The sequence below is a fragment of the Melanotaenia boesemani genome, chromosome 17, assembly GCF_017639745.1.
Source record: "Melanotaenia boesemani isolate fMelBoe1 chromosome 17, fMelBoe1.pri, whole genome shotgun sequence".
In the NCBI taxonomy this organism is placed as follows: domain Eukaryota; kingdom Metazoa; phylum Chordata; class Actinopteri; order Atheriniformes; family Melanotaeniidae; genus Melanotaenia; species Melanotaenia boesemani.
Window position 1 is genome coordinate 195,987 of NC_055698.1, and position 23,904 is coordinate 219,890.

Consider the following 23,904-nt stretch of genomic DNA (forward strand, 5'->3'; position numbering starts at 1 on the left):
TGTCAGGGTTGTTCCAGAGGGGTGTAAACTTACATGGAAAAAGTGAGGAGTTGGTTATTTTTAGAAAATCCCACCAAGACACTAAAGAGGAACTGATATTGATGCTTTTAAAACACTTATGTGTTTTGATGGTTGAGCTGATGAATGGCAGATCAGAGATAAACAGATCCTCACACAATGCTTGCTCTACATCTAACCATGTTTCATCCAGACTGCTAGGTTTAAGACATTTGGAGACATACTGCAACTTGTTAGCTAAGAAAACATGATTAAAGTTGGGTAGCTCCAGTTCACCTCTATCTTTAGTCTGTTTTGTTTTTCCATAAAAATTTTAATATATGTGAGTCCAGTGACTTAAACCAGCTGGAGGATGGTTTAGTGCACATATGTCAAACTGGTCCAGCAAAGGGCCGTGTGGCTGCAGGTTTTTGTTCCAACCAAGCAGCAGCACACCAGATTTGACTGATTCAATCAACTGATCTCAGTCTTCAGACAGCTGATTGGTCAAACTGTGTGCTCTTGGCTGGCTGGAACAAAAACCTGCAGCCACACGGCCCTTTGCTGGACCAGTTTGACATGCCTGGTTTAGTGGGTATCAATGAAAACAGGTAGTTTACTTTAGATAGAACCATCATTTTAACGGTGGCAGCCCTCCCCATGAGTGATATGGGTAAGTTCTTCTACAGTGAGAGATCATCCTCTACTGCTTTAAGTAGCTGGACATAATTTAGCTTTGTTAGTTCTGATAACTCCGGATCGCCCTCCTACCATGACCAAGTCTGCTCGTCCTCCAGAGATCCGGTCCAGGTCAGCTCGTCCTCAGGGTCCTCCTTCCATGACCTGTCCCACGTCTGCCCGTCCTCCAGACCGTCTGGAATCCAGCCTTTTAGAGGGGTGGGGGGGTGGGGGGGGGGGGGGGGGTATACTGTTACAACCTCACCTGGCCAGGGCTGGTAGTCCTCTCCCTGGTTCCTGTCCCTCCAACCGACTCCTTCAGTGTGCGTCTGAGTAAGACCTCTCCCTTGTGTTCACGGTGTTTAATAAAGTATCGTTAACCTGCCTCTGTCTCTGTGGAGTCCCTGCATAACAGGTGCCAGCGTTGTCCAGAATTCTTTGTAGAATTCTGCTGGATAACCATCTGGACCTGGACCATCTGAATCTGGACCACCTGGTGAATCCAAGGCTGTTCTATTTTCATGTTTTAATTTTGGAAGATTGATGTTACTAAGAAATTTATCAATATTGTCATCTGTTGTAGTTAGTTGTGATGTATATAATGTTTTATAGAATTCTTTGAAAGTGTTATTTATCTTGTCAGGGTCGTGGCTGATGTTTCCTTCTGGATCTCTGACAGAGGAGATGGTTGTTTTCTCCTTGTTTGTTTTTAACTGATTAGCCAGGAACCTTCCAGATTTGTTGCCATGCTCAAAATTCTCCAAGCGAAGTCTTTGCACCAAGAATTGCGTCTTTTTATCTATTATTTCATTAAGTTCAAGTTTAGCTTTCCTTATAGCATTTAGTATGTGTTCTTCTGGGGAGACATGGTAAGCTCCTCTAAGGATTTAATTCTGAGTTCTAACTCTGAAATTCTCAAAGTTTCCTTCTTTTTCTTATGAGAAGAGAAGGAAATTATTTTCCCTCTCATTACTACTTTTCCTGCTTCCCAAAGAACACACGCTGAAGTTTCTGCAAGTCGTTATTTTCTAGATATAAGGACCATTCTCTTTTAAAGTAGCTGATAAACTCAGGATCTTTAAGTAATGACGTATTAAATCTCCAGTTTCTAGTTGCTGGTTTATTGCTCTTACTTCTCAGAGTGAATGATACTGGTGCGTGATCACTAATGCTAATAGGATGGATTTTGATTTCTGACATGTCATTCATCAGCGAGCTGCTAGTTAAGAAATAATCTAATCTAGAATAGGAATGGTGAACTGAAGAGAAGAAGGTGTATTCTCTTAGTGTGGGATGGTGAGAGCGCCAAGCATCACAGAGACCAAAATCCTTCATGTTTAACATTTTCTGAGGATTTCCAGACTCGATGAGCTCCTGTGGTACTTTGTTTGTCCAGTATAATGTTAAAATCACCTCCTATAATTAGTGTGTTATCTGAGTGACCATAGAGGCGAAGAGGGAGTGAAAGAAGGAGGATCATCTACATTTACATACATAACTTAACATTTTTAATAGATAATGTAACTATTATAAATCTGCCTTCTGGATCTATGATTGTATTATCTATGTCAAAGTTTTACTTTCTATTAATCACAGTTGTTATTCCTCTTTGCCTAGAATTATACCAAGCAAGGATCTATTTGAGGAAGTTTTAGCTGTCAGTAATATAGGATTGGTTTCACCAGAGGGGTATGGCACGAAACCAAGATAAGGGATTAAGCCGGGATATGTTGGTTATCCTGGCTGAATTTAGCCCTAAGTCGGTTGCATGAAAGCAGCTCAAACTAAACCCGGCCAAGTTACTGTGGTGATTTATCCGCTGCAGCTAGCCTGCTCCAGACCAGGCTAACTGCCGGAAGATTAATCCTAGCGAGTCACCTGCATGTCCAACGTCAATTCTATGAGGAATTAATGTGTTTTACAGTATGTCCATGGTCTTCCTAAGTATGGCGCGTCATTTTAATCATCCAGTATTAAAACATTACATATACAGTCACTGTACATTTAATCGAAATCTGTTCGTAATCGCAACAGCCTTTTTATATGGATTCGAGTTGCAGTATTATTACTCAGGCCAAGTGTTATATTGCTATGCTAATGAAGACTGCTCGTCAAAGTGCTGTCAGAGGTTTTATAAATATGTGTTTTATTGCATTAATTGAGATTACAAAACACAGCGGATGAGGTTACAAAGGTGTATTCAAAGAAATCCGTGACGAGGGCAATGTAGAATATTCAGGTCCAACTCCCCTTCACCTGTTCCCTCTTCATAATGGCTTGCCCTTTTTCGGAGGATGTGCTGGACGAGGAAGCCCGCATCCTCAGATGAGCATTCAGACATGAACGAGTCTTCAGGGACAGGTCACATCCCCTGGCCTTTGGAGATGACTATGTCATTGAAAGATACAGATTTTCGGTTACTGGATTTCCAGGTCCAGTTTTCTGAGTGTCAGTTGTTAGAGAAAACCTTAAAAATGCACAAGTAATAAAGAACAGGTACTTCTTCCCACAGTATTAAAATAGGCAGGTACTAATTTCCCACTTTCCTAATTAATAAGGTACTGTTCCACACATTTTCTTTATACCTTTCTCTTTAGGGTCTTCTCCTGCGTGTTCTTTGATGGATCAAAATATGACAGACTACTTCTCTCAGTTAACTAATTTATTAATTACAATTGATATGAGAAATGTGCAAATACAGAATTCTGGATTCGTATTGTCTGTCCCCTGGACTAATACAATACGGGGTCTGCTGCTGTTACACTCAGAACTCCCTCTAACTGATCCTGGAATCCTTATATAGGTCTGAATATACACAGTTTTGCTGACTAATGCTGGAGTTGCAGAAGTAGGGTCAGCTGCAGTCACAGGTCGATCTCATGCAGATGTCTACCCCCCTCCTTGTGACATCCATCCATTTGGTGGCTTCTTGTGCTCTGGAAAACAGGGACAAAGAAACCACACACAGACAAACAAGGGATTTCCTCCGAACTCCGGCTGACCCAGAAATTTCCCTTAAGTGTAACATCTCACATGTTGTTTTATTGGCAACACAGCGTTAGTCAGCCCCCCACATGTTCTTCTCACCCACCCCATATGAAGAGTCTCATTGTTGCTTAAGCACACTGTTAGTGAGTATATGAGCTTAAAGATAAGAGATATTTAATATGATTAACAGAGTAAGAATATAAATGAAAATACATAGCACACTTTAGTAATTCCTTGATGAGTATCCTAATAAATTTATTTACACCGGCGTTTAATCTCTAGATCCAGCTCTATTTCTTGGAGCTTGCTCTTTTTGAGTCAGCTTTTAACATCTGCCAGCTCTCTCTCTCTCTCCAGGTGCCCTGAATAAAGCGTTCTGACAGTTTGTGAAGTCTGTAAAGGAAATGTCAGTTAGCACAGCAGGATTTGTGCATAACGTAGATTTACTTTAGCCAATACTCACAATGTTACCAGGCCGCTTAGGAGACTGTGCAGCATCCGGGTCCTGCTACACATTTTCTATTAGCACCACATCACTGACTTCATATCCTTCATGGAATAAATAAGCAGGCCAATCCCATAAAACTGACATGCCTCAAGCCTTCTGGACTCCACTGACACAGTCTCCTCATCTGCAGACGTGCATTCTGCAGCTGCAGATGTGCCTTCCCCCTGCCGTATACATGCAGCGAGAGGACTCGGATTAAGATTTCACAGAACATACCAAGCCTGTGATTTCGAGACACTGTACTAACTGGATCATCTTCTGGTGGCTCCAAAAGTGTAATTGTGTTCCCAGACACTGCAAGGTTATCCAAAGTCAGACACTATATTATATTTGATTGTGTTCCATGTGCAGTAGAATTGCAGTACGTGATGTACCTTGTATGAAGCGGACAGTTTCTGTGGCTGGGACAGAGTCAGTTATTGTCCCTCCCTGGATCCCCTCCATCACTGGCCTCCCTTTATTTAAATGGAGGCCAGTTCCTCTGCTGGAGTCACATCCTGGCTTGGTGGGCCACATTGTGGATAATTGTTTGCACCTAATCATACTCTACATTTCCTGAGTAACATGCACCTGCTTGTCACTCTTAAAGTATACAACAGTTAGTGGATTTGAAAAGTAATCCTTTAATTGTAGCCTAATTATGACAGTTCCAGTGGAGCACTGTTTATTAATTCTACAGTTTTTGACCACTTACGCATTGAGCCGGTCGGCTATTGTCTGCCAGGCTCTCTCGCGTTCTTTACTTATGGCATTGTTATTGCCTTTTTTCCTTATAATATCCTTAACTTCGTCAGAGAACTCCGTCAGGAGCTGTTGTTCAGTGACTTTTATCCATTTCCCCATCGGTGATTCTGTGAGCGATCGCGAGGTCTGCTTCAGTATGCCGTGCACACGCACTTATCCCAACTATCTTCACCTGGCTTAACCTAGCCGCACCTTCTCATCCTGGCTCAGCAAACGTGCAACCAATTAAGCCAGGATAGGCCGCGCAAGCTAGGTCAAGCTGGGCTTGCTTAATTATCCTGGATTTCTTTATTCTGGTTTCGTGCAATACCCCTCTGGCTTGATGAATCCGTATCTGCTTACCCTGGCTTGCTCTTTGTGCAGCCAATTAAGCCTGCGTGTTTTATTTTGGTGTGAAGCACTTCGGTCAACTGTGTTGTTTTAAAAATGCTACACAAATAAAGTGGAGTTGGATGCTCTTGTTTTGGATTTGGTGAAACCAGCTTTGTCATTTATACTGGATTTCTGAATCTTACTTTTGTGCTTAGGTCTATGTAGAAAATGTTTGTGGCTCAATAAATAAGTGAACACCTTTCAGAACCCAAATACAGTTTGCTTATCATAATGTTTTTGGCTTCCAATACAAGTCTGAGTCATCAGCCACCACCAGAAATGCTCTGATTACATCGCAAGAAGCAATTACAAGAAGCAGAGTACAGAGGTCTGGTCTTTGTAACATGGTGCAGAAACAATCACCTCATCTCCACCACAAACAGATGTTACACTCTTGCAATGAACTATCAGGAATGCATCCAGCTTGATTTTAAGCAACATTTATTAATAGAGAACCCACAGTTCAAAACAAGCAGGTTTTTTCTCATCGTGTTAATGCTGTCCGCTCAGTGGGCTGAGATGGGGACAGCTGGGGGGAGTGGCAGCCAGCTGAATCATCAGTTTCTGCAAGGAACATGATTACACTTTGCATTATAATACTTACTTATTTGAGAAAAACTTTAAGTCTGTACAAGACCACTCCAGGCCTCTCAAGAGGACTATTTCTAACTGCTATGGTGTCTCATAATAATGATTTTTAAATCTCATAATTATGACTTTATATATGACTTATTTCATAAAAAATACTTTTTGTCTCATTATTACTTTTGAATTATGGAATAAGAACCCAATTTCCCCCAAGTGGCTGAAAATGGCTTCCATAGTGATGTGGTTTTGATATTTTAATATGATCTTATCAGCCGACATGAGCTGAGGAGCGTGAGTGAGACTTTATCTGGAGGAAATCCCGTCGGACATTCCTCTTCCTTCATGGCCCACGATGCCCCCTCATGGAGCACCTCTCTGATCTGTCGTGGTTCATCCAGTGGATGTAGTTTCCAGTCTGAACTGATGGAGGCAACAAGGCGTCGCAGCTGAGTGCAACGAAGAAGAAGAGGAGGAGGAGGAGGAGGAAGAAGAAGACGCTTCTTTCTGCGGGAGTCACACACTGGATCTACGGTTCTCATTGTGCTTTCACATTTCGTAATCAAAACGTCGTACACAATGAGGTACGTATCAGTTCACCAATACATATATTGACGGGTTTGTTTTTGTTTGTTTTGTTGTTTAAATCATAACTATTGAAGACCTAGCTAACGTTATCTGGGTCAACGAGCACTGTTAGCGGAACCTGAAGCTATTAGCCGGCTAACTGCTAGCTAAAAGGCTACAAATATTTCTTAGATGATCATTGTTTGGAAGAATATCACTGATAGTTTTCCGTCTTGTAACCTGGAGGGAAAAATGCACCATATATAAAATACTAAGCTACAAAAATAAAAATAAGCCTATGTTATCTGTTAGCAAAGTTCTCCAGAGGTTTCAGTCAATCTGAGAACTGAATGAATGTTTGGTGCGTTAATGATGTAAAATGGCAGATGTATCAGATTATGTTTAACTTGAGTGACACGGTTTCCTTCCACTAGGGATTGGAAACTCTGGTACTGCAGTTTTAGATGTTTCAACACACCTGGTTCATTGTACAGACCCTGACAATAAGCCACCATTTATATCAAGCAGGTGTTCCACGAAGCTGGATGAAGGGAAAGCTGGGCTGGTCTTGATAAGTCTGGCTCATTTGAGCCAGAGTTCTGGCTTATGTGAATGCCACTGAGTAACCATGGTAACTGATGCACCAGAAGAGCCTGCTCGGGGCAGGCTAACGTTTAGCTTAGCTGTGTCTCAAAGGTCTGATACAGACTCATTCATGCATTCATTCATTCATTCATTTTCTGAACCGCTTGGTCCATGACGGGGTCGCGGTAAGCTGGAGCCTATCCCAGCATTAATAGGTGAGAGGCAGGTACACCTGGACAGGTCACCAGTCCATCGCAGGGCCAACACACTGATACTGATACAGATACAGACTCCCAAAAGAAATTTCCACCTGGTAGATTGCTGCTCCTGCCTCATTCTGGTATAAAAGTAAAAAAAACACTTATCATATCACTACTTTGGCCTGAATAATCAATAAAAATCTGTCAGCACCATGTAACTAAAGAAACACGAAAACATGAAATGAAAAAGAACATGGTATTCATTAAAACTAATTAACACCTTTTTAACCGCTCCCCAGGTTCAGGGACCTCCACTGTCTCTGGTTGGCTACCAGTAAAACTGGGATCAGCTGAGCCCCGTCCATACAGGCCGAGGGTGTTTAAAGAGAGAGAGAGAGAAAGCTGGTCTAAAGAGATGGACGGAGAAAGATATAGATAGATAGAGACAGGGTTCCTTTCTGGTTACCATGGCTTGGTCTTTTATTAATGACCCTGCAGAGGGCGCACGCTTCATTCAAAGCTCATTCAGACCATCAGACCCACGGTTTTCAGGGGGAGGACCACCAGTAGCAGGTCTCTGACGTTGTCTTGGTATCTACAGAGCAACATGTTTACAGCTCAACACGTTTAGAACAAACATTTCTTCAAACCTCCCACTCTGAGACATGTTCTGGTTCTTTATTTCCACCTGCTGCAGGTTCGCTTTGCTGGTAAGATGCTGCTGCTGGTGGAACAGAGTTAATGTAGAAATAAAGCAGGACGGTGAATCAACATCTGACAGCAGTGACGTGCGGTCAGGAGGGGCATCATGATAAAAAAGCACATAAAATAAATAATATTTTCCACTGATCTGTGTTAAAACGCATTTTCAGTATGACGCTACACAAAAATCTCTGAATTTGAGGATTTCCTGATCAGATCCAGAAGCTCTTTTCAGTTCTTACAATGTAAATGTGGCTCCAGAGGAGTCGGTGCCTCACCAGCCATGAACCCACCACACGTCTCTGATCTCCATCAGCTTTCTTTGTTCAGCTGCTGAGAAAATGAAGCTCTCAGTTTGCTCTCTTTTCCTGCTGCTCCTCTTTCCCACCATCCTCTCGTCAGGGCTTCCTACGTTCCTCAGGACCTCCACATAGCCAGGCTATGTAAGCCTCGCTTGGATTAGCTCAGCTAGATGCAGCTGGAATGTGTTAGTGGAACGAATGAGCCTTAATTCAGAGACGGTGTTAGTTCAAGCGAAGCTTTCCTCATACAGCCTGGCTTCCTGTAGCTACGCTGGTGGAATAACCCCTAGGTGTGTTGGACCAGGGAAACATCTAAAACCTAGGGGGCTGGATTTGTAGATCCCTACTTTACACAGAATGTCAACATTAGTTTTGACCTGGGAGGAGAAAAATTAATAAAGTTATAGCAGTTTAATTAACTTAATACAAAATGTCTATTGGAGTATTTCTTTGTTGTAACAATGGCTTTGGTAATAACTCTATTATCCAACAGTAGAAGATTTAGCACGATTATCATTTCTTTATTAATAGGTGGTGCTGCAATAAATAAAATAATCCACCAAACACTAATTTATGGACTTTTTTGGATAAGATTATGTTGCTGTGTTTCTGTTCAGAGGCGACCGTGGCAGGGGCCGAGGAGGCCGCTTTGGGTCCCGAGGAGGACTGGTCCAGGGGTGAGTTTTACTGCCACCATCATTCTTCTTCAAACTGCAGAGGTTCATGATATGTGTAATATGTTTGGAGTTATTCAAAGCATCTTTAACCCTTAGAACTCTGCTATGTGGTTGGCACCCCCTATCACTTTTACAGTCAGCAGTTTTTCAGGAACTGTAGTGTGCGACTTTTGGGTAAATTGTGATTGCTAGTTTTCCCTTCAGGTGATCTGTGCAAGTTTGCCAGACTTTTATATCTCTTTCAGGAGGTTTAGAATCTAGTCACTAAATATGATGTTTATTCAGAGACTATCTGGTAAATCCACAATGGGTGATCATGATAAAACCATTATTATTAAAAGTCACTCACTACTGTCTTGCTAAGAGACCTCTATTTTGATCTGGAATTAATGACAAAGATACTTCCTATCGTACTTTCCACCAATCATATAGCTTAAATTGACAGTAATGTCCAATCAGGAGCACCCAAAGATCAGCAAGTGAGCAGATAGGTACAGGATTTGGAGCAAAGTTTTACCATGAGGTAATGAAATGGATTTCGGAAACTTTATGAATCAAATATAAGCATGATGTTAAAAGAAATTCTTAAAAAGACAGATTTTAAAAAAGAGCCAGTTGGTAATTTCCATCTGCAATCTCTGGGACAGGAAAGAGAAGAGATTTAAAAGGTAGAAAGATATACAAATGGAAAAATTATGGCATGTCAAGAAGCTACATCTCCTCGGAGCAGCCCAGGTTCGAGGCCTGGCCTGGGACACTTTGCTGCACGTCATTCCCACCCTCTCTGACCCCTTTTCCTGTCAAGCTACTGAATAAAGGCCACTAGAGCCCAAAGATCCCAAAAGAAAGAAAAAAAAGTCTATGCTGACAGAGTTAAAATCCACTGTTTTGTTTCTCCAGTGACCATTTGGTATTTTTTAACAATTAACTTCATCCTTCACCTGTTAACCTGGTCAGGAAAGTTTAATTAATTTTGACTTGGGTGGGTGTTCACACAAAACCGGCAACTTTATTTCTTCGTTTCTGTTTAGATACCGCCCGTTTGTGCCACACATCCCGTTTGATTTTTATGTGGTGAGTAAGAAAACAGAAAACCTGCATGTGGCACTATACCAGATGCATGTTTGAATAAGTAAAAACCTGATGTGTGTAGTCGTGTGTGAACCTGAAACAAACTGTTTTGCCACCAGTGTGAGATGGCCTTTCCCAGAGTGAAACCTGCTCCTGATGAGACAGCGTTCAGTGAATGTCTGCTGAAGAGGAACCAGGACCTGAGCCCGACACCCGCAGAGCAGGTCTGCACACTTCCCTGGATTTATTTCATTTTGCTGCATCAGGTTGTTTTCCTCATTCTGGGTTAATCCGTCTCTTTCTGCTTTCAGTCTTCCATCTTGTCTTTAGTCACCAAGATCAATAACGTCATCGACAACCTGATTGTTGCCCCGGGTAACTTTGAAGTGGTAAGCCACTTTTTCTTAACTTTTTCCCAAAAATCCCTTTTGGATTTAACACACAGCTAACACAAGGTGATCTGTTACTTATTGATCGAACACAGATTGATCACTAGTTCCTGTTTTGTAATTTCTTCTCCGTCATTAATACAACTTTGTTTTTATAAGTGATGTCTTGCTGCAGTTCTGTAATACTGCATGGTTTAATGACTGGTTGGAAAAATTGGTCACTTTCCAGAGCCTTAAATGTTTTGCAGCTTACTAATAAAAGTGATGATGATGATGATAATAATGATGTTGTACGTGTGCATGTGTCTACAGCAAATAGAAGAAGTCCGTCAGGTGGGTTCCTACAAGAAGGGAACCATGACTACAGGACACAACGTTGCAGACTTGGTCGTAATACTCAAGATCCTCCCTACATGTAAGTCGCCAGCGGGAATCAGGTCATTACCTGTAGTAAAGAACTGTCATTATGAAGTAGAACAAAAAACTAAACATAGATTTCCTCGGTTGTGAGGAAAGGGTTGCGGAAGATAAATGCTATGCTGACCTTTTTATACGTCTGAAATAAATTGTCAGATTTTATCTGGAAGAACCAGACTGAACTGCTCACACTGATATGGTTCAGGACCACCTTGTTCTTGTGTAGCTCAGGGAATTCTGGAGGGGAAAGTTCCACCTCAAAGACCGCTCTGTGGTGTAGGAGCTTTGTGAATCTCACTTTCCATCTTGCTCATAGTTGCTAAGCTGCTTTCGGCCTCATTTCTGCCTGTGCGTCCCAACCCGCCCACTCTCCACCCACTGATCCCCCCTCCACCCCACACACGCAACGACATACAAAAAGCCTTGCAGTTTCAGGCATTTTTTAACATTTGGTAGTGGGCGGAGTTATGCAAAAAGTAGGGGGTGTAGTTACACTTTGATGATGCCGACCTATGAGCCTGACCTATGAGCCCGACCAATGAACCCGACCTATGAGCCTGACCTATGAGCCCGACCAATGAACCCGACCAATGAACCCGACCTATGAGCCCGACCTATGAGCCCGACCAATGAACCCGTCCTATGAGCCCGACCTATCAGCCCGACCTATGAACCTGACCAATGAACCCGACCTATGAGCCTGACCAATGAACCCGACCAATGAACCCAACCTATGAGCCTGACCAATGAACCCGACCTGTGAGCCTGACCAATGAACCCGACCTGTGAGCCTGACCAATGAACCCGACCTATGAGCCTGACCAATGAACCCGACCAATGAACCCGACCTGTGAGCCTGACCAATGAACCCGACCTGTGAGCCTGACCAATGAACCCGACCTATGAGCCTGACCAATGAACCCGACCTATGAGACTGACCAATGAACCCGACCTATGAGCCTGACCAATAAACCCGACCTATGAGCCTGACCAATGAACCCGACCTATGAGCCTGACCAATGAACCCAACCTATGAGCCTGACCAATGAACCCGACCTATGAGCCTGACCAATGAACCCCACCTATGAACCCGACCTATGAGCCTGACCAATGAACCCGACCTACGAGCCTGACCAATGAACCCGACCTATGAGCCCGACCTATGAGCCTGACCAATGAACCCGACGTATGAGCCTGACCAATGAACCCGATGTATGAGCCTGACCAATGAACCTGACCAATGAACCCGACCTATGAGCCTGACCAATGAACCCGACCTACGAGCCTGACCAATGAACCCGACCTATGAGCCCGACCTATGAGCCTGACCAATGAACCCGACCAATGAAACCGACCTATGAGCCTGACCAATGAACCCAACCTATGAACCCGACCTATGAGCCTGACCAATGAACCCGACCAATGAAACCGACCTATGAGCCTGACCAATGAACCCCACCTATGAACCCAACCTACGAGCCTGACCAATGAACCCGACCTATGAGCCTGACCAATGAAACCGACCTATGAGCCTGACCAATGAACCCCACCTATGAACCCGACCTATGAGCCTGACCAATGAACCCGACCTATGAGCCTGACCAATGAACCCGACCTACGAGCCTGACCAATGAACCCGACCTATGAGCCCGACGTATGAGCCTGACCAATGAACCCGACCAATGAAACCGACCTATGAGCCTCACCAATGAACCCCACCTATGAACCCGACCTATGAGCCTGACCAATGAACCCGACTTATGAGCCTGACCAATGAACCCGACGTATGAGCCTGACCAATGAACCCGACCTATGAGCCTGACCAATGAACCCGACCAATGAACCCAACCTATGAGCCTGACCAATGAACCCGACCTGTGAGCCTGACCAATGAACCCGACCTGTGAGCCTGACCAATGAACCCGACCTATGAGCCTGACCAATGAACCCGACCTATGAGCCCGACCTATGAGCCTGACCAATGAACCCGACGTATGAGCCTGACCAATGAAACCGACCTATGAGCCTGACCAATGAACCCCACCTATGAGCCTGACCAATGAACCCGACGTATGAGCCTGACCAATGAACCCGACGTATGAGCCTGACCAATGAACCCGACCTATGAACCCGACCTATGTGTCTGACCAATTAACCCAACCTATGAGCCTGACCAATGAACCCGACCTATGAACCCGACCAATGAACCCGACCTATGAACCCGACCTATGTGCCTGACCAAGCCCAGCAGCAGTTGGCTGTGTTCAGTAGGCCTGTCACGATAACAAATTTTGCTGGGCGTTAAATTTTCTCAGAAATTATAATGATAAACGATGACAATACACAAAGCAATAATGTTGTCATTTTGAGACCATTTTCATCACAGGCTTCAGATCAAAGGCCATAACAGCGGGGGGGGACAGTGGAAGAAGCAAACAGGCTGAACATCTTCTTTAACCACTTTGACCAGCCCACTGTCCCCCCTCTCCCACTGCAGTACACATCCTCCCTGACTTCATCCCCTGTGCAGCCCCCCTGCCAACCTTTACCCCTCCCCCCATCTCAACACCCTCCACACATAACAGCAGAACAGGTGAGGGGAGAACTGAGGAAGCTCCACCCATGGAAAGCAGCAGGCCCTGACGGAGTGCCTCCTCATCTGTTTAGGACCTGTGCTGCTGAACTGGGGGAACCACTCCAGCATGTCTTCAACCACAGTCTACAGCTGGGGAAAGTGCCTACCCTGTGGAAAACATCCTGTATTGTTCCAGTTCCAAAGAAAAACTGTCCTGGTGAGCTGAATGATTACAGACCGGTGGCACTTACATCTCAGCTGATGAAGACGATGGAGCGGCTCATCCTCAATCTCCTCAAGCCCCAAGTGCAACAGGCCCAGGACCCCCTACAGTTTGCCTATCGCGCAGGTGTGGGTGTGGAGGATGCTATTCTCTACCTCCTACACCGTGTCCAAGTACATCTGGATAAGGGGAGGGGCACAGTAAGGATCCTCTTCTTGGATTTTTCAAGTGCCTTCAACACAATCCAGCCCCTGATGCTTCTGGACAAACTGAGGGAGATGCAGGTGGACCCCTGCTTGGTGTCCTGGATTGGTAAATACCTCACAGAGAGACCGCAGTACGTCAGGCTAAAGGACACCACATCTGACACTGTTATTAGCAGCACAGGAGCACCCCAGGGGACGGTGCTGGCCCCCCTCCTCTTCACACTCTACACCTCAGACTTCTGTTACAACTCAGAGCTGTGTCACATCCAGAAGTCTGCAGATGACACATCGTGGGGTGTATCAGGGATGATGGAGAGGACGAGTACAGGAATCTGGTCAGTGACTTTGTCACCTGGAGTCAGAGGAACCATCTCCAGCTTAACACCTCAGAGACTAAAGAGCTGGTTATTGACTTCAGGAAGTCCAGCCCACAACCACGTCCAGTGACCATCAGGGAGGAAAAGGTGGAGATTGTAGACAACTACAGGTACCTCGGGTTGTGGCTGGATAACAAGCTGGACTGGACATGCTGTACAGATCACCTGTACAAGAAGGGCCAAAGCCGTCTGTACTTTCTGCGAAGACTGAGATCTTTTAACATCTGCAGGAAACTCCTGTGGATGTTCTATCAGTCTGTGGTGGCTAGTACGCTTTTTTATGCTGTTGTCTGCTGGGGGGCTAACATGACAAAAAGGTGCTAACAGGCTGGAAAAACTCATCAGGAGGGCGGGCTCTGTGGTTGGCATGAAGCTGGACTCCCTGGTGACAGTGGCAGAGAGGAGAACACTAAAAAAAACTACTGGCTATTGTGAATGATGCCAGTCACCCTCTGCACACTGTCATCAGTGCACAGAGAAGCCTGACCAGTAACAGGCTGCTCCTCCCCAAGAGTAGGACCAACCGGCTCAGAGACTCCTTTGTCCCCCGAGCCATCAAACTGTACAACTCTGCATTAGGCAGGAGGGGGAGAAGGAGGGGGGAGAGGGAGGGGGAGAGGGAGGTGTGCAGTCCGCCTGATACAACACATGCACAATAACCCATACAAACAGTTGCTATAACTTATACGTGCAATAGTGAACTGGGAATCTGTACCACCTCTACTGTGTGCAATGCTTGTTTATATTGTTTTATTTAACTTATCTTATTGTTATTATTATTATATTTATTGCATTCTATTTGCTTCTATTTTGCTTTGTACCTGTATATATTGTGTCTTGTGCTTGTCCTGCTTTACTGTTGGTGTTGTATTATAGGGCTCTCCGAAGGGATTAATAAAGTATTTCTATTCTATTCTAACTAATCTGACAATGCCATAATAATGCAAGTACACCCTTTCAAAGATCACTAAACCTTAATTTCTAAAGGACATTTTACACTGGACCTGGAAGTCATTTTAAATAACAAAACAAACAAACAAAAAATAAATAAATAAATAAATAAAATGGACTCTCAGTCTCATTAACAATGAATGAAAACCAAACAAAAAGTATGATGGATAATAAAGTCTGTTCTGTAAACACAACTGCCTTTAAAAAAATATATATTTAAAAAAATATTAAATATGAGGCTCAGACAGGGAAAACCGGCAAAACTGCCAGTTTGTATCACTTATGACAGCAGGATTCATGTCAAACGTGGAGCTGGTGCAAACATGCTGGTTGAAGCAGCGGGTCTGAAAATGGGAAACAAAACAAATGGCAAGCAGAACCAGACGTTTAAGTTACTGACTGAAACTGGGATTTCCATCCAGACAAGCCAAACATAAACCGCTCTTCCACCGACTGGACGAGTTACAAATATGCTTTTAATAACAAGGAAACAACAGATTCACAAGAAATATGAGGTTTTTCTGCGTCGGACTCAGTGTGTGTTTGGTAGCGTGAAAGCATTTTTCAGTAACCTGAACCATGTGTCTGTCCTTGTTTACAGTGGAGGCTGTCGCTGCTCTTGGTAACAAAGTGGTGGAGACTCTTCGCACCCAGGACCCCACAGAAGGTAGAGACTGGTGGTTAAAAAAAGGAGAGGAGGAAGGCTGTAGCGATCACATCTGCTTTTAATTTTTGCTTAATGGAGATCTAGAGGTTTCATGTCTTATTCTTCAGATTCAACAGGAAAACGTAAAATGTCAGTGATGTTGTTGGATTAAATTCCATGTAAACTGATATGGTTTAATAATGTCGTTGAATTATTAATCCAGAATTGAATCTGGTTTGTTTTTGTTTCCAGTCCTGTCCATGTTGACCAACGAGACAGGCTTTGAGATCAGTTCAGCTGATGCTACAGTAAAGATCCTCATCACCACCGTCCCGCCTAACCTTCGGAAACTGGACCCGGAGCTGCACTGTATGTACTCAGAACACACATTAGCCATACAGCATACGCTCTTCCAAACACTTTGTGTCCATAAGTCAACACATTGACCAGAAGCTTCAACACTGAGGATGAACGGGTCAGAACCGACTCAGAAACGGGAACTTGATCCAAACATTTGTATGAAGTCAGTCTGTGAGTTGATGATCTACTTCATTACAGGTGAAAAGATGTCTGACATCTCTTACCCATCTGTTATTGTCATTAATATTTCAGAATTCAAACTAAGCTAAATTACATTTATTAATGCAGGATTTATCCATCAGAGAGGTTTCTGTTTCCAGAGTCTTTATGTGGAAAAACTTCAGGGTTCTTTGTTCACTGCAGAATCCTCTATAAACCTTGAGGTTTTCCAGCAGTGGTTCATCCTGAGAGTTGGGAAGAATCCCAGTGGAAACTTCTGATGGGATGGTGTCATGTCAGCAGAGTGGATGAACTTTTTTTTTTTTCTAGTGGACATCAAGGTGCTGCAGAGTGCTCTAGCCGCTATCCGTCACGCCCGCTGGTTTGAGGAAAATGCTTCCCAGTCAACGTAAGAAGTCCCCGTTTTCTGTTCTAGAGGATGTTTGAGGAGACGACCGTTAACAAGAAAACTGTATTTCTCTCAATCTTCAGAGTCAAAGTTCTGATCCGTCTTCTGAAGGACCTCCGGCTGCGCTTCCCTGGGTTTGAACCTCTGACTCCCTGGATCCTGGATTTGCTGGTAAGTCCTGAATCCATAAAATTTACTTTGCAAAACAAAGAACATGTTGTTTTTTCCTTTAAAAAGTGATAATAAAAGTTGTAAGTGCACACCACTACATCGTGTTCACACATGTTCAAACCCAAACTTCCTGCAGAAACTTTCCACAGCTGCTGAGAGAAGATCACCGTCATCTTTCGGCCCAAAGACAGATTTATCCCTGACACCAGATGGATAATTCACATTGTTCAATTCAGGCTTTTTTTTTTAAACGGGGTATGTAGCTGGGCGTGGCCTGTATAATGAATGATGCGACTGAGATGAGTGGATAATGACTGATCAGGTGACACTAACACCTGTAGAGCATCTACAGTTCCTTTTTCTGTTATTTATTCTTTGTCAGATTTGAAAACACTTTGATGAAGTTTTCATACTAAAATTCAAACATATTTTTAAGGGTGGGACTCTTTTAAAAAAATGAATCTAATTAATTACAGGCTTTGTAATTTAATTAATCTTGATTTAATTGCATACCTATTTCCACCAAAAGCAACTTTTTTTTTATTTAAATGGATGTTAGTGGACGACTAAATCAAATAATAGACACAGACATTAAAATTATAAACTCAAACTCTAGCGATGTCTGGAAAAATAAGTTTAGTTGCATTACAATTCAAAACAGTAATAAAAGGAATTGAAAATATCTCTGGCCAAAATTAAACAGACTTAAAGTTAAAGCCAGGACCCAGTGTTCGTTGAGAAGAGTAAACTTTACATGCTTCCACGTCGGACTCTAATAACACCAGAAAGGTTGCTAGATTCGTTGCTAGGTGATTATGGGTGCCAATGCATTGGCGCTCATATCACCTTTTTAGTTTCCGTCACAAAACTTTGCCGTGTATATCCTCCCAGTTTCAGCTCTACACCCACAAAAGTTGTATCAAAATGTGCATCTTGATCGGGAATGTTTTTTTTTTCCACAAAAGTCTTAACGGTGTTTACGTTATACGCAAGAAAACTACAATTTTTTTCCCATTAAAAATGTATGGGATTTGTCTGAGATGAGCCAAAACCCAGGTCACTTTATATCTCTACAATTCAGCTATACTTCCACATAGAAACATCATTCAAACTTTAAACTGGTCACAAAAAATAAAACTTTTACTGTTTCAAAGGACGTTTTCATGTCTTCTACAGTTTTCACACAATCTCAGGTTACGTTTTAGGAAAAGTCCCAAAAATCTCTCATACAAATGTGTCTCATGGCCAGAGTTTTCGCTCTACATACACAAAATATATAATCAAAACAGAGCAAATTAAGTTGACTTCAAAAAGGACCTCAGCTCATTTTTAGCTGGGAAGTAGAGATTTTGAGCTACAGAGCTCCAAGCATCACAAAGTCAACTTTTTCCTCCCATTAAGTCCCATTCTACAGGAACTCTGTTTCTTAGACCTTCACTCAAATATCATGTGTTTAACTCACCACCATTTAAATTCTCTTTGCATTAGAGTTAAATAAATGAGATTATTTTGATTTGAGTTTGCAGTCATTTCTTTTGAGAAGTGACACACATCCCAAGAGTCCTTTTCCATCCACCACTGCTTGCAAAACAATTGAATCCATCCTTTGGGGCTATCGTAGTCCCCGGGATAATTTTCTGGTGCAGTGATTGGAGTACGGCTGCCATCTATAGCACCCACACACTGTGGGGCTCTCCAGCGGTTTTTAAAATATGTGGCCATCTCCAGTAACCTTGCAGGATCAGGAGTCCGGAGATGCACAGGAACAAGCACTTTAATGGCAACATTACAGAAATCCTGGATACCATTGAACACTGTGCTTAGACCTAAGCCGAAAAGATGGCTGATGCTCCTGTATTCACCACCTGTAGACAGCTTCCAGATGGCAATTGCTACCCGCTTTTGGACCGGGATACACAATCGGTAGTTCGTGTCATTTTTAGAAAGGTAGGGTTTGGTCTGATCACATATATATGGAACGATTCCCCCAACATATTGAAGTTCTTTAAAAAATGCTGCTTGTTAAAATCTGAAAAATGGAGTCCCACCAATATTTTGACCGAGGATGTGCCCAGATAACAGGAGACCTCCGAATCCCAGTTCGTCTTAACATCTATGAAAAAGTAAATAAATGTTATTACATTTGTATAGCTCATACACTACTGTTCAAAAGTTTGGGGTCACTTCCCTTTTGAATCCCTATTGAAGTGACCCCAAACTTTTGGACGGTAGTGTATGTAATTGAATGCTACGTGTTGTAGCTAACAACGGCTAGGACATTAAATATTTACCTTCCTCCTAAAGCGTAAATGCTTCTTGTCCTGTTTACTAACCTTCAAACTCCTCTGAAGATGTGTTTTCATTGCGGATGATCGCCTCCAGAAGCCCTGCATTCTCTGACTGAGAACTGATCATTATGAATATTTTTATATTCCGCTGTGAGCCTTTAAAACTATACTGAATATCCTCTGTGGCGTAGACAGAAGAAAATTTTGACCTCCTAGTCAGTCCATTTATCGCATACTCCTTTTGTTGCCGTCTGTAGGTGCAACCGTGGTTTTTTAAATATGGCGGGGACACAAGATGCGGAAATCTGGCAAGGGGTGGAGCTACCAGTCACGTCATGAGGGTTCCTATGGAACCTTGAAAAGACCCTGCCTCGGAGTAGGAGCTAAAATGGTTCTAGGAGTTGAGGGCTTTTACCCCTAGTTCCTATATGTCCAAATGCTCGAAAAAACAGCCTGGTTCCTGAAAAGGTTATAGGAACTGCAAAAGGTTCCTACAGTCAGAAAGGGGCTCATGTCACTGTCTGTCTGCAGCACCTCCATCACACTCATGAGGCCTCCCTATGCCATTATACCAATTAGGTAGCGGCTGCTTCCTTATGACATGGCCGCCCTCGTACAACATGTATGTGAATGTGACCTGGCAGTGGCTGCATTGGCACCCATCAAAATTTCTTGAAATTAGAGGATCTAAAAACTTGCTAAATGTAGTGCCAAAGTTGCTAAGTTGTTAGCCGAGCTGACGTGTGTACTAGTGTAATTGGTGTACCAAGAACTCATGCATTGATAAATGCTCCGTGTTGATCGAAATTTAAACTGTAAATAAACACATAAATTTTTTTGTTATAATTTAGTAGCTAATTAGTTTTAGCTCCTGTCTGTCTAATTTTGATGATTTTTTGAGCTATCGGTGCTGCTCAGTAAATCCAAGGAGGCAGCCATCTTTCTTTTCTGTTTACCAGAAGCTGGCCTCTGATTGGTGTAGAGCGATCGTGTGACGGCCGTACCACCACTTTTGAAGTAAAATATTGTTACACTGAACAGTAGCTAGTGCCGATTTACAGCGGTGATCACGGGACTTGTGCGGGATAATCAGCTCCAAACTTTCGGAGCTAAGCTAAAGGCGAACCGGTCTTTTTTTCGGGGAAGAATTGTGTGGTCCCCAGACTGTGGCGCGAGATGAAACGATAAAACGGTTGGCCTACGGCCTAATCCTGGTTTTCCCTTCCTGTATCCTGTTTGCTGTAGACAGACTAGAATGTATTCCCAGCTCTGAAAGCTGATCCTAAACACAGCCTGATGTGTAACAGCAGAAAGTCAGGAAAGATTTCCATGTTTCTGTGTGAAAATGAGTGTCCTTCCTGTGGCAGGGCCACTCTGCGGTGATGAACAACCCATCCAGACAGCCTTTGTCCCTGAACGTGGCCTACAGGTGAGTCCTCAGGTCTCTTTCTGTCCTGTCAGTGGAGGTCTGTGTGTTTCTAACTTCCTATGCTGAACCTGTGAAGGCGCTGCCTCCAGATGCTGGCTGCTGGTCTCTTCTTGCCCGGATCTGTGGGAATCACTGACCCATGTGAGAGTGGAAACTTCAGAGTTCACACAGTAATGACTCTGGAACAGCAGGTAGGTCTGCTTCTGTTTGGTTATTAACTGTCAGCTCTGTTGAAAGCCAATGATCAGACTGAGTATGTTTCTGCAGGACATGGTGTGTTTCACAGCGCAGACGCTGGTCAGAGTTCTTTCTCATGGAGGTTACAGGAAGATCCTCGGCCTGGAGGGAGACGCCAGCTGTAAGACCACCTCACTGTTCACCTGGAGGAGGGTTTCTTATAGGCAGACAGAAGACACCTAAACCAGTCTGAACTAGTTGCATAATTCACCTCTATATGTTCACCCTGTCATTTTTCTGATGTGAGGCGTCTCTCATCTCATCTCCTGCGGTTCTTTATCAGTTGCCATGCGACTACAGTCTGAAAAGCCAGGTCGCATTAATCTGACCTACACGTCAGGTAAGAGTTTATAATCTCTTATCTGTAAAGGATCACATGACTGTCCACCACTCCTGGCTGCGATTCCGTACCCATGTTTCTCTGTACAGACGCTGCTGTTGCTGCTCCACAAAACGCCATGGCTACAAATCTGGCTCTCCTCTTTTGTAATCTCCTCCTTAAAACTATGCAGTTGAAAATGTGCTGGCTACGGCTGGACAATAACTTTAAAACTGCGACATGCGCTCCGCTGTTACCGCAAACACCAACATGTCGCACACGCTCGCTGTCAAATAGTCGTGTCTTCTACGGATGCGAGAAACTTTTGGTACGCATCAACTTCATACAGGAGATCACATTCAATCGCTTTTAATTGGAAATGTGAACGGACTTTAAACTCAACTTTATTTATAAAGCCCTTTAAAACAACCACAGCTGAAACAAAGTGCTGTACATAAATGGACAAAGCAACACATAAAAATACAAAAATCAACCGGGAAATAAATATAAAATATAATAAAATAATTGTTCATTGTTTTTAAAACAGTTTTAAAACAATAAGCAATTTTAAAAGAATAAACAAATTATAAACAAATAAACCCAATAAATAAAACAAACCACACACACTGTACAGAAACAGTCTCACACTGGGCTGAAAGCGAAAGAATAAAAATGAGTTTTAAGATGAGTTTTAAAAGTAGACAATGAGGAATCTTGTCTAATGTGGAGGGGAAGCTCATTACACAGTTTTGGACCAGCGAATGAAAAAGCTCGATCCCCTCTGAGCTTCCGTCTGGACCTCGGTCCGTCCAGGAGCAGCAGGTCAGCTGACCTGAGGCCCCGAGCAGGAGCGTAGGGGTGGAGTAGCTCCGAGAGGTAAGGAGGGGCCAGACCATTTAAACATTTAAAAACAAATAAAGAATCTTAAAATTAACTCTGTGGTGCACTGGCAGCCGGTGGAGGGAGGCCAGGATGGGGTTATGTGCTCCCTCTTACGTACTCCAGCTGAAGGTGTGTAAGGGAGGACTGGCTAACCCCAAAATAAAGAGCGTTAAAGTAATCCAGCCCAGATGTAATGAAGACACGGGTTACTGTTTCAAAGTGCTGTTTTTCAAGAAAAGGTTTGACTCAGCAAGCTGCCTGATGTGAAAGAAGCTGGACTTCACTACAGAGCTGTTTAAAATCGCTGTCCATCTTAAAACCCAAGTTTGGGACTGTTGGCTTTAAAAAACCTGCCAAAGGACCCAAATCAATGGAGCAGGTTTCACAAAAGCCACTGGGACCAAACACCATCACGTCAGTTTTTTCCTCATTAAGGTATGAAAAGTTTAGGGCCAACCAGGCTTTTATGTCTTTGAGACATGCCAGAAGAGGTGCAAGGGAGAAGGCATTTTTCTTTTTAAGGGGCATATATATATGACTGTCCTCAGCGTAAAAGTGATAAGAGATGCCATGGCTTCTCAGGACTGATCCCAGGACAGTAAATACAAAGAGAAAAGCAGCGGCCCTAAAACCAACCCCTGGGGAATCCCATAAGGAAGTGGAGCAGAGCTGGATTTAAAATTTCCAAAGCTAACACTCATGCTTCTGTCGGAGAGATGGGACTTAAAACACTCCAATGCAGTACCACCGATGCCCACTAGGTGGCATAACCGAGCCACTAAAGTGTCGTGGTCCATGGTGTCGAAAGCTGCTGTTAAATCTACTAAAATAATATGTTCACCGGAGTCATTTGCTAAGAGGATGTCGTTAAACACTCTTAGCAAAGCTGACTTGGTGCTGTTTTTTTTTTAATTGGATTTCACAAGAAGATCTGAATGAAGCATTGTGTCCTGCAGCGTGAACCCAGCTTATGTTGTTTTGGTTCTGCTTGATTTAATTGCTGCATTTGACACTGTAGATCACGAAATTTTACTTTGCCACTTGAATCAACTTGTGGGTATTCAGGGCGCAGCACTTGGTTGGTTCAAATCTTATCTGGTGGATAGGTCCTCCTGTGTCAATATTTTAGCCTCCATCATCATGTGGAGTCCCGCAGGACTCCGTTCTAGGACCACTGCTTTCTCACTTTATTTACTGCCTTGTGTTCCATTCTAAGTAAGGATGGAGTTGCCTGCCAGATCTACTTACCTCTACAATGAAGTATTGGCTTCTTGATCAGACCTCTTTTAGATTGTTTGGAGGATATTAAAGCTTGGTTGCTTATAATCTGACATTGTTTGAACCAGATCACGTTGATATTCCAGATCTGCTGATCCAGAAGGTCAGAAACATGGGGGTACTGGGTGGGCTGGTGGGTCTTTTGGGGTTTTTCTTAGTGACCCTACAGCTTGGTGGAGGTCTGCGCTCTCTGGGTTCTTCTAGTTTCAGCTGTTTCCATCCTGACTGTGATCCCCATCTATATGTGCATCTGTGCAGAAATATTCCTCATTTCTTTTTTACTAGACCTGGCAACTGAGATGTCGACATGGGAAGGAGTCATCGTCACACCGTCAGAGAAGGCCTATGAGAAACCTCCAGAGAGGAAGGAGGAGGAAGATGATGCTCTGGAAGAGGGAGGAGATGGAGAGGATGAGAGCATGGAGACCCAGGAGTAAATAAGAGGTTGACCTTTCTTCACATCCTTACACTCACTAAGCTGCATCTTCTCTCTGAAACATACTCTCCAAGTACCGCCTTAATGAATGAAATTAAACTCTAAAAAAACAGACCTAAACTTTCCCATCGCATTTCTGGTCAGTTCCAGATGGAAATATATTGTTACTGAGTGGT

General features: G+C 43.3%; 1 protein-coding gene across 3 annotated transcripts in view; it reads left to right on the forward strand.

Moving 5' to 3' along the window:
* The first annotated feature begins 6,317 nt into the window (after nucleotides 1–6,317).
* ilf2 (interleukin enhancer binding factor 2) overlaps nucleotides 6,318–23,904 on the forward strand; it is a 31,085-nt gene continuing 13,498 nt past the window's right edge. For 2 of the 3 annotated variants that reach the window (XM_042012327.1, XM_042012326.1), the window contains exons 1-14: nucleotides 6,318–6,456; nucleotides 8,846–8,905; nucleotides 9,937–9,979; nucleotides 10,096–10,200; nucleotides 10,288–10,365; nucleotides 10,678–10,780; nucleotides 15,716–15,781; nucleotides 16,013–16,129; nucleotides 16,610–16,688; nucleotides 16,772–16,859; nucleotides 20,515–20,576; nucleotides 20,653–20,767; nucleotides 20,844–20,934; nucleotides 23,578–23,754. In XM_042012327.1, coding sequence (XP_041868261.1) covers nucleotides 6,452–6,456; nucleotides 8,846–8,905; nucleotides 9,937–9,979; nucleotides 10,096–10,200; nucleotides 10,288–10,365; nucleotides 10,678–10,780; nucleotides 15,716–15,781; nucleotides 16,013–16,129; nucleotides 16,610–16,688; nucleotides 16,772–16,859; nucleotides 20,515–20,576; nucleotides 20,653–20,767; nucleotides 20,844–20,934; nucleotides 23,578–23,729 — 1,164 coding nt within the window. In that variant the 5' untranslated portion in view covers nucleotides 6,318–6,451 and the 3' untranslated portion in view covers nucleotides 23,730–23,754. The remainder of the gene's footprint in view (nucleotides 6,457–8,845; nucleotides 8,906–9,936; nucleotides 9,980–10,095; nucleotides 10,201–10,287; nucleotides 10,366–10,677; nucleotides 10,781–15,715; nucleotides 15,782–16,012; nucleotides 16,130–16,609; nucleotides 16,689–16,771; nucleotides 16,860–20,514; nucleotides 20,577–20,652; nucleotides 20,768–20,843; nucleotides 20,935–23,577; nucleotides 23,755–23,904) is intronic. The other variant, XM_042012325.1, reaches the window with a different exon arrangement.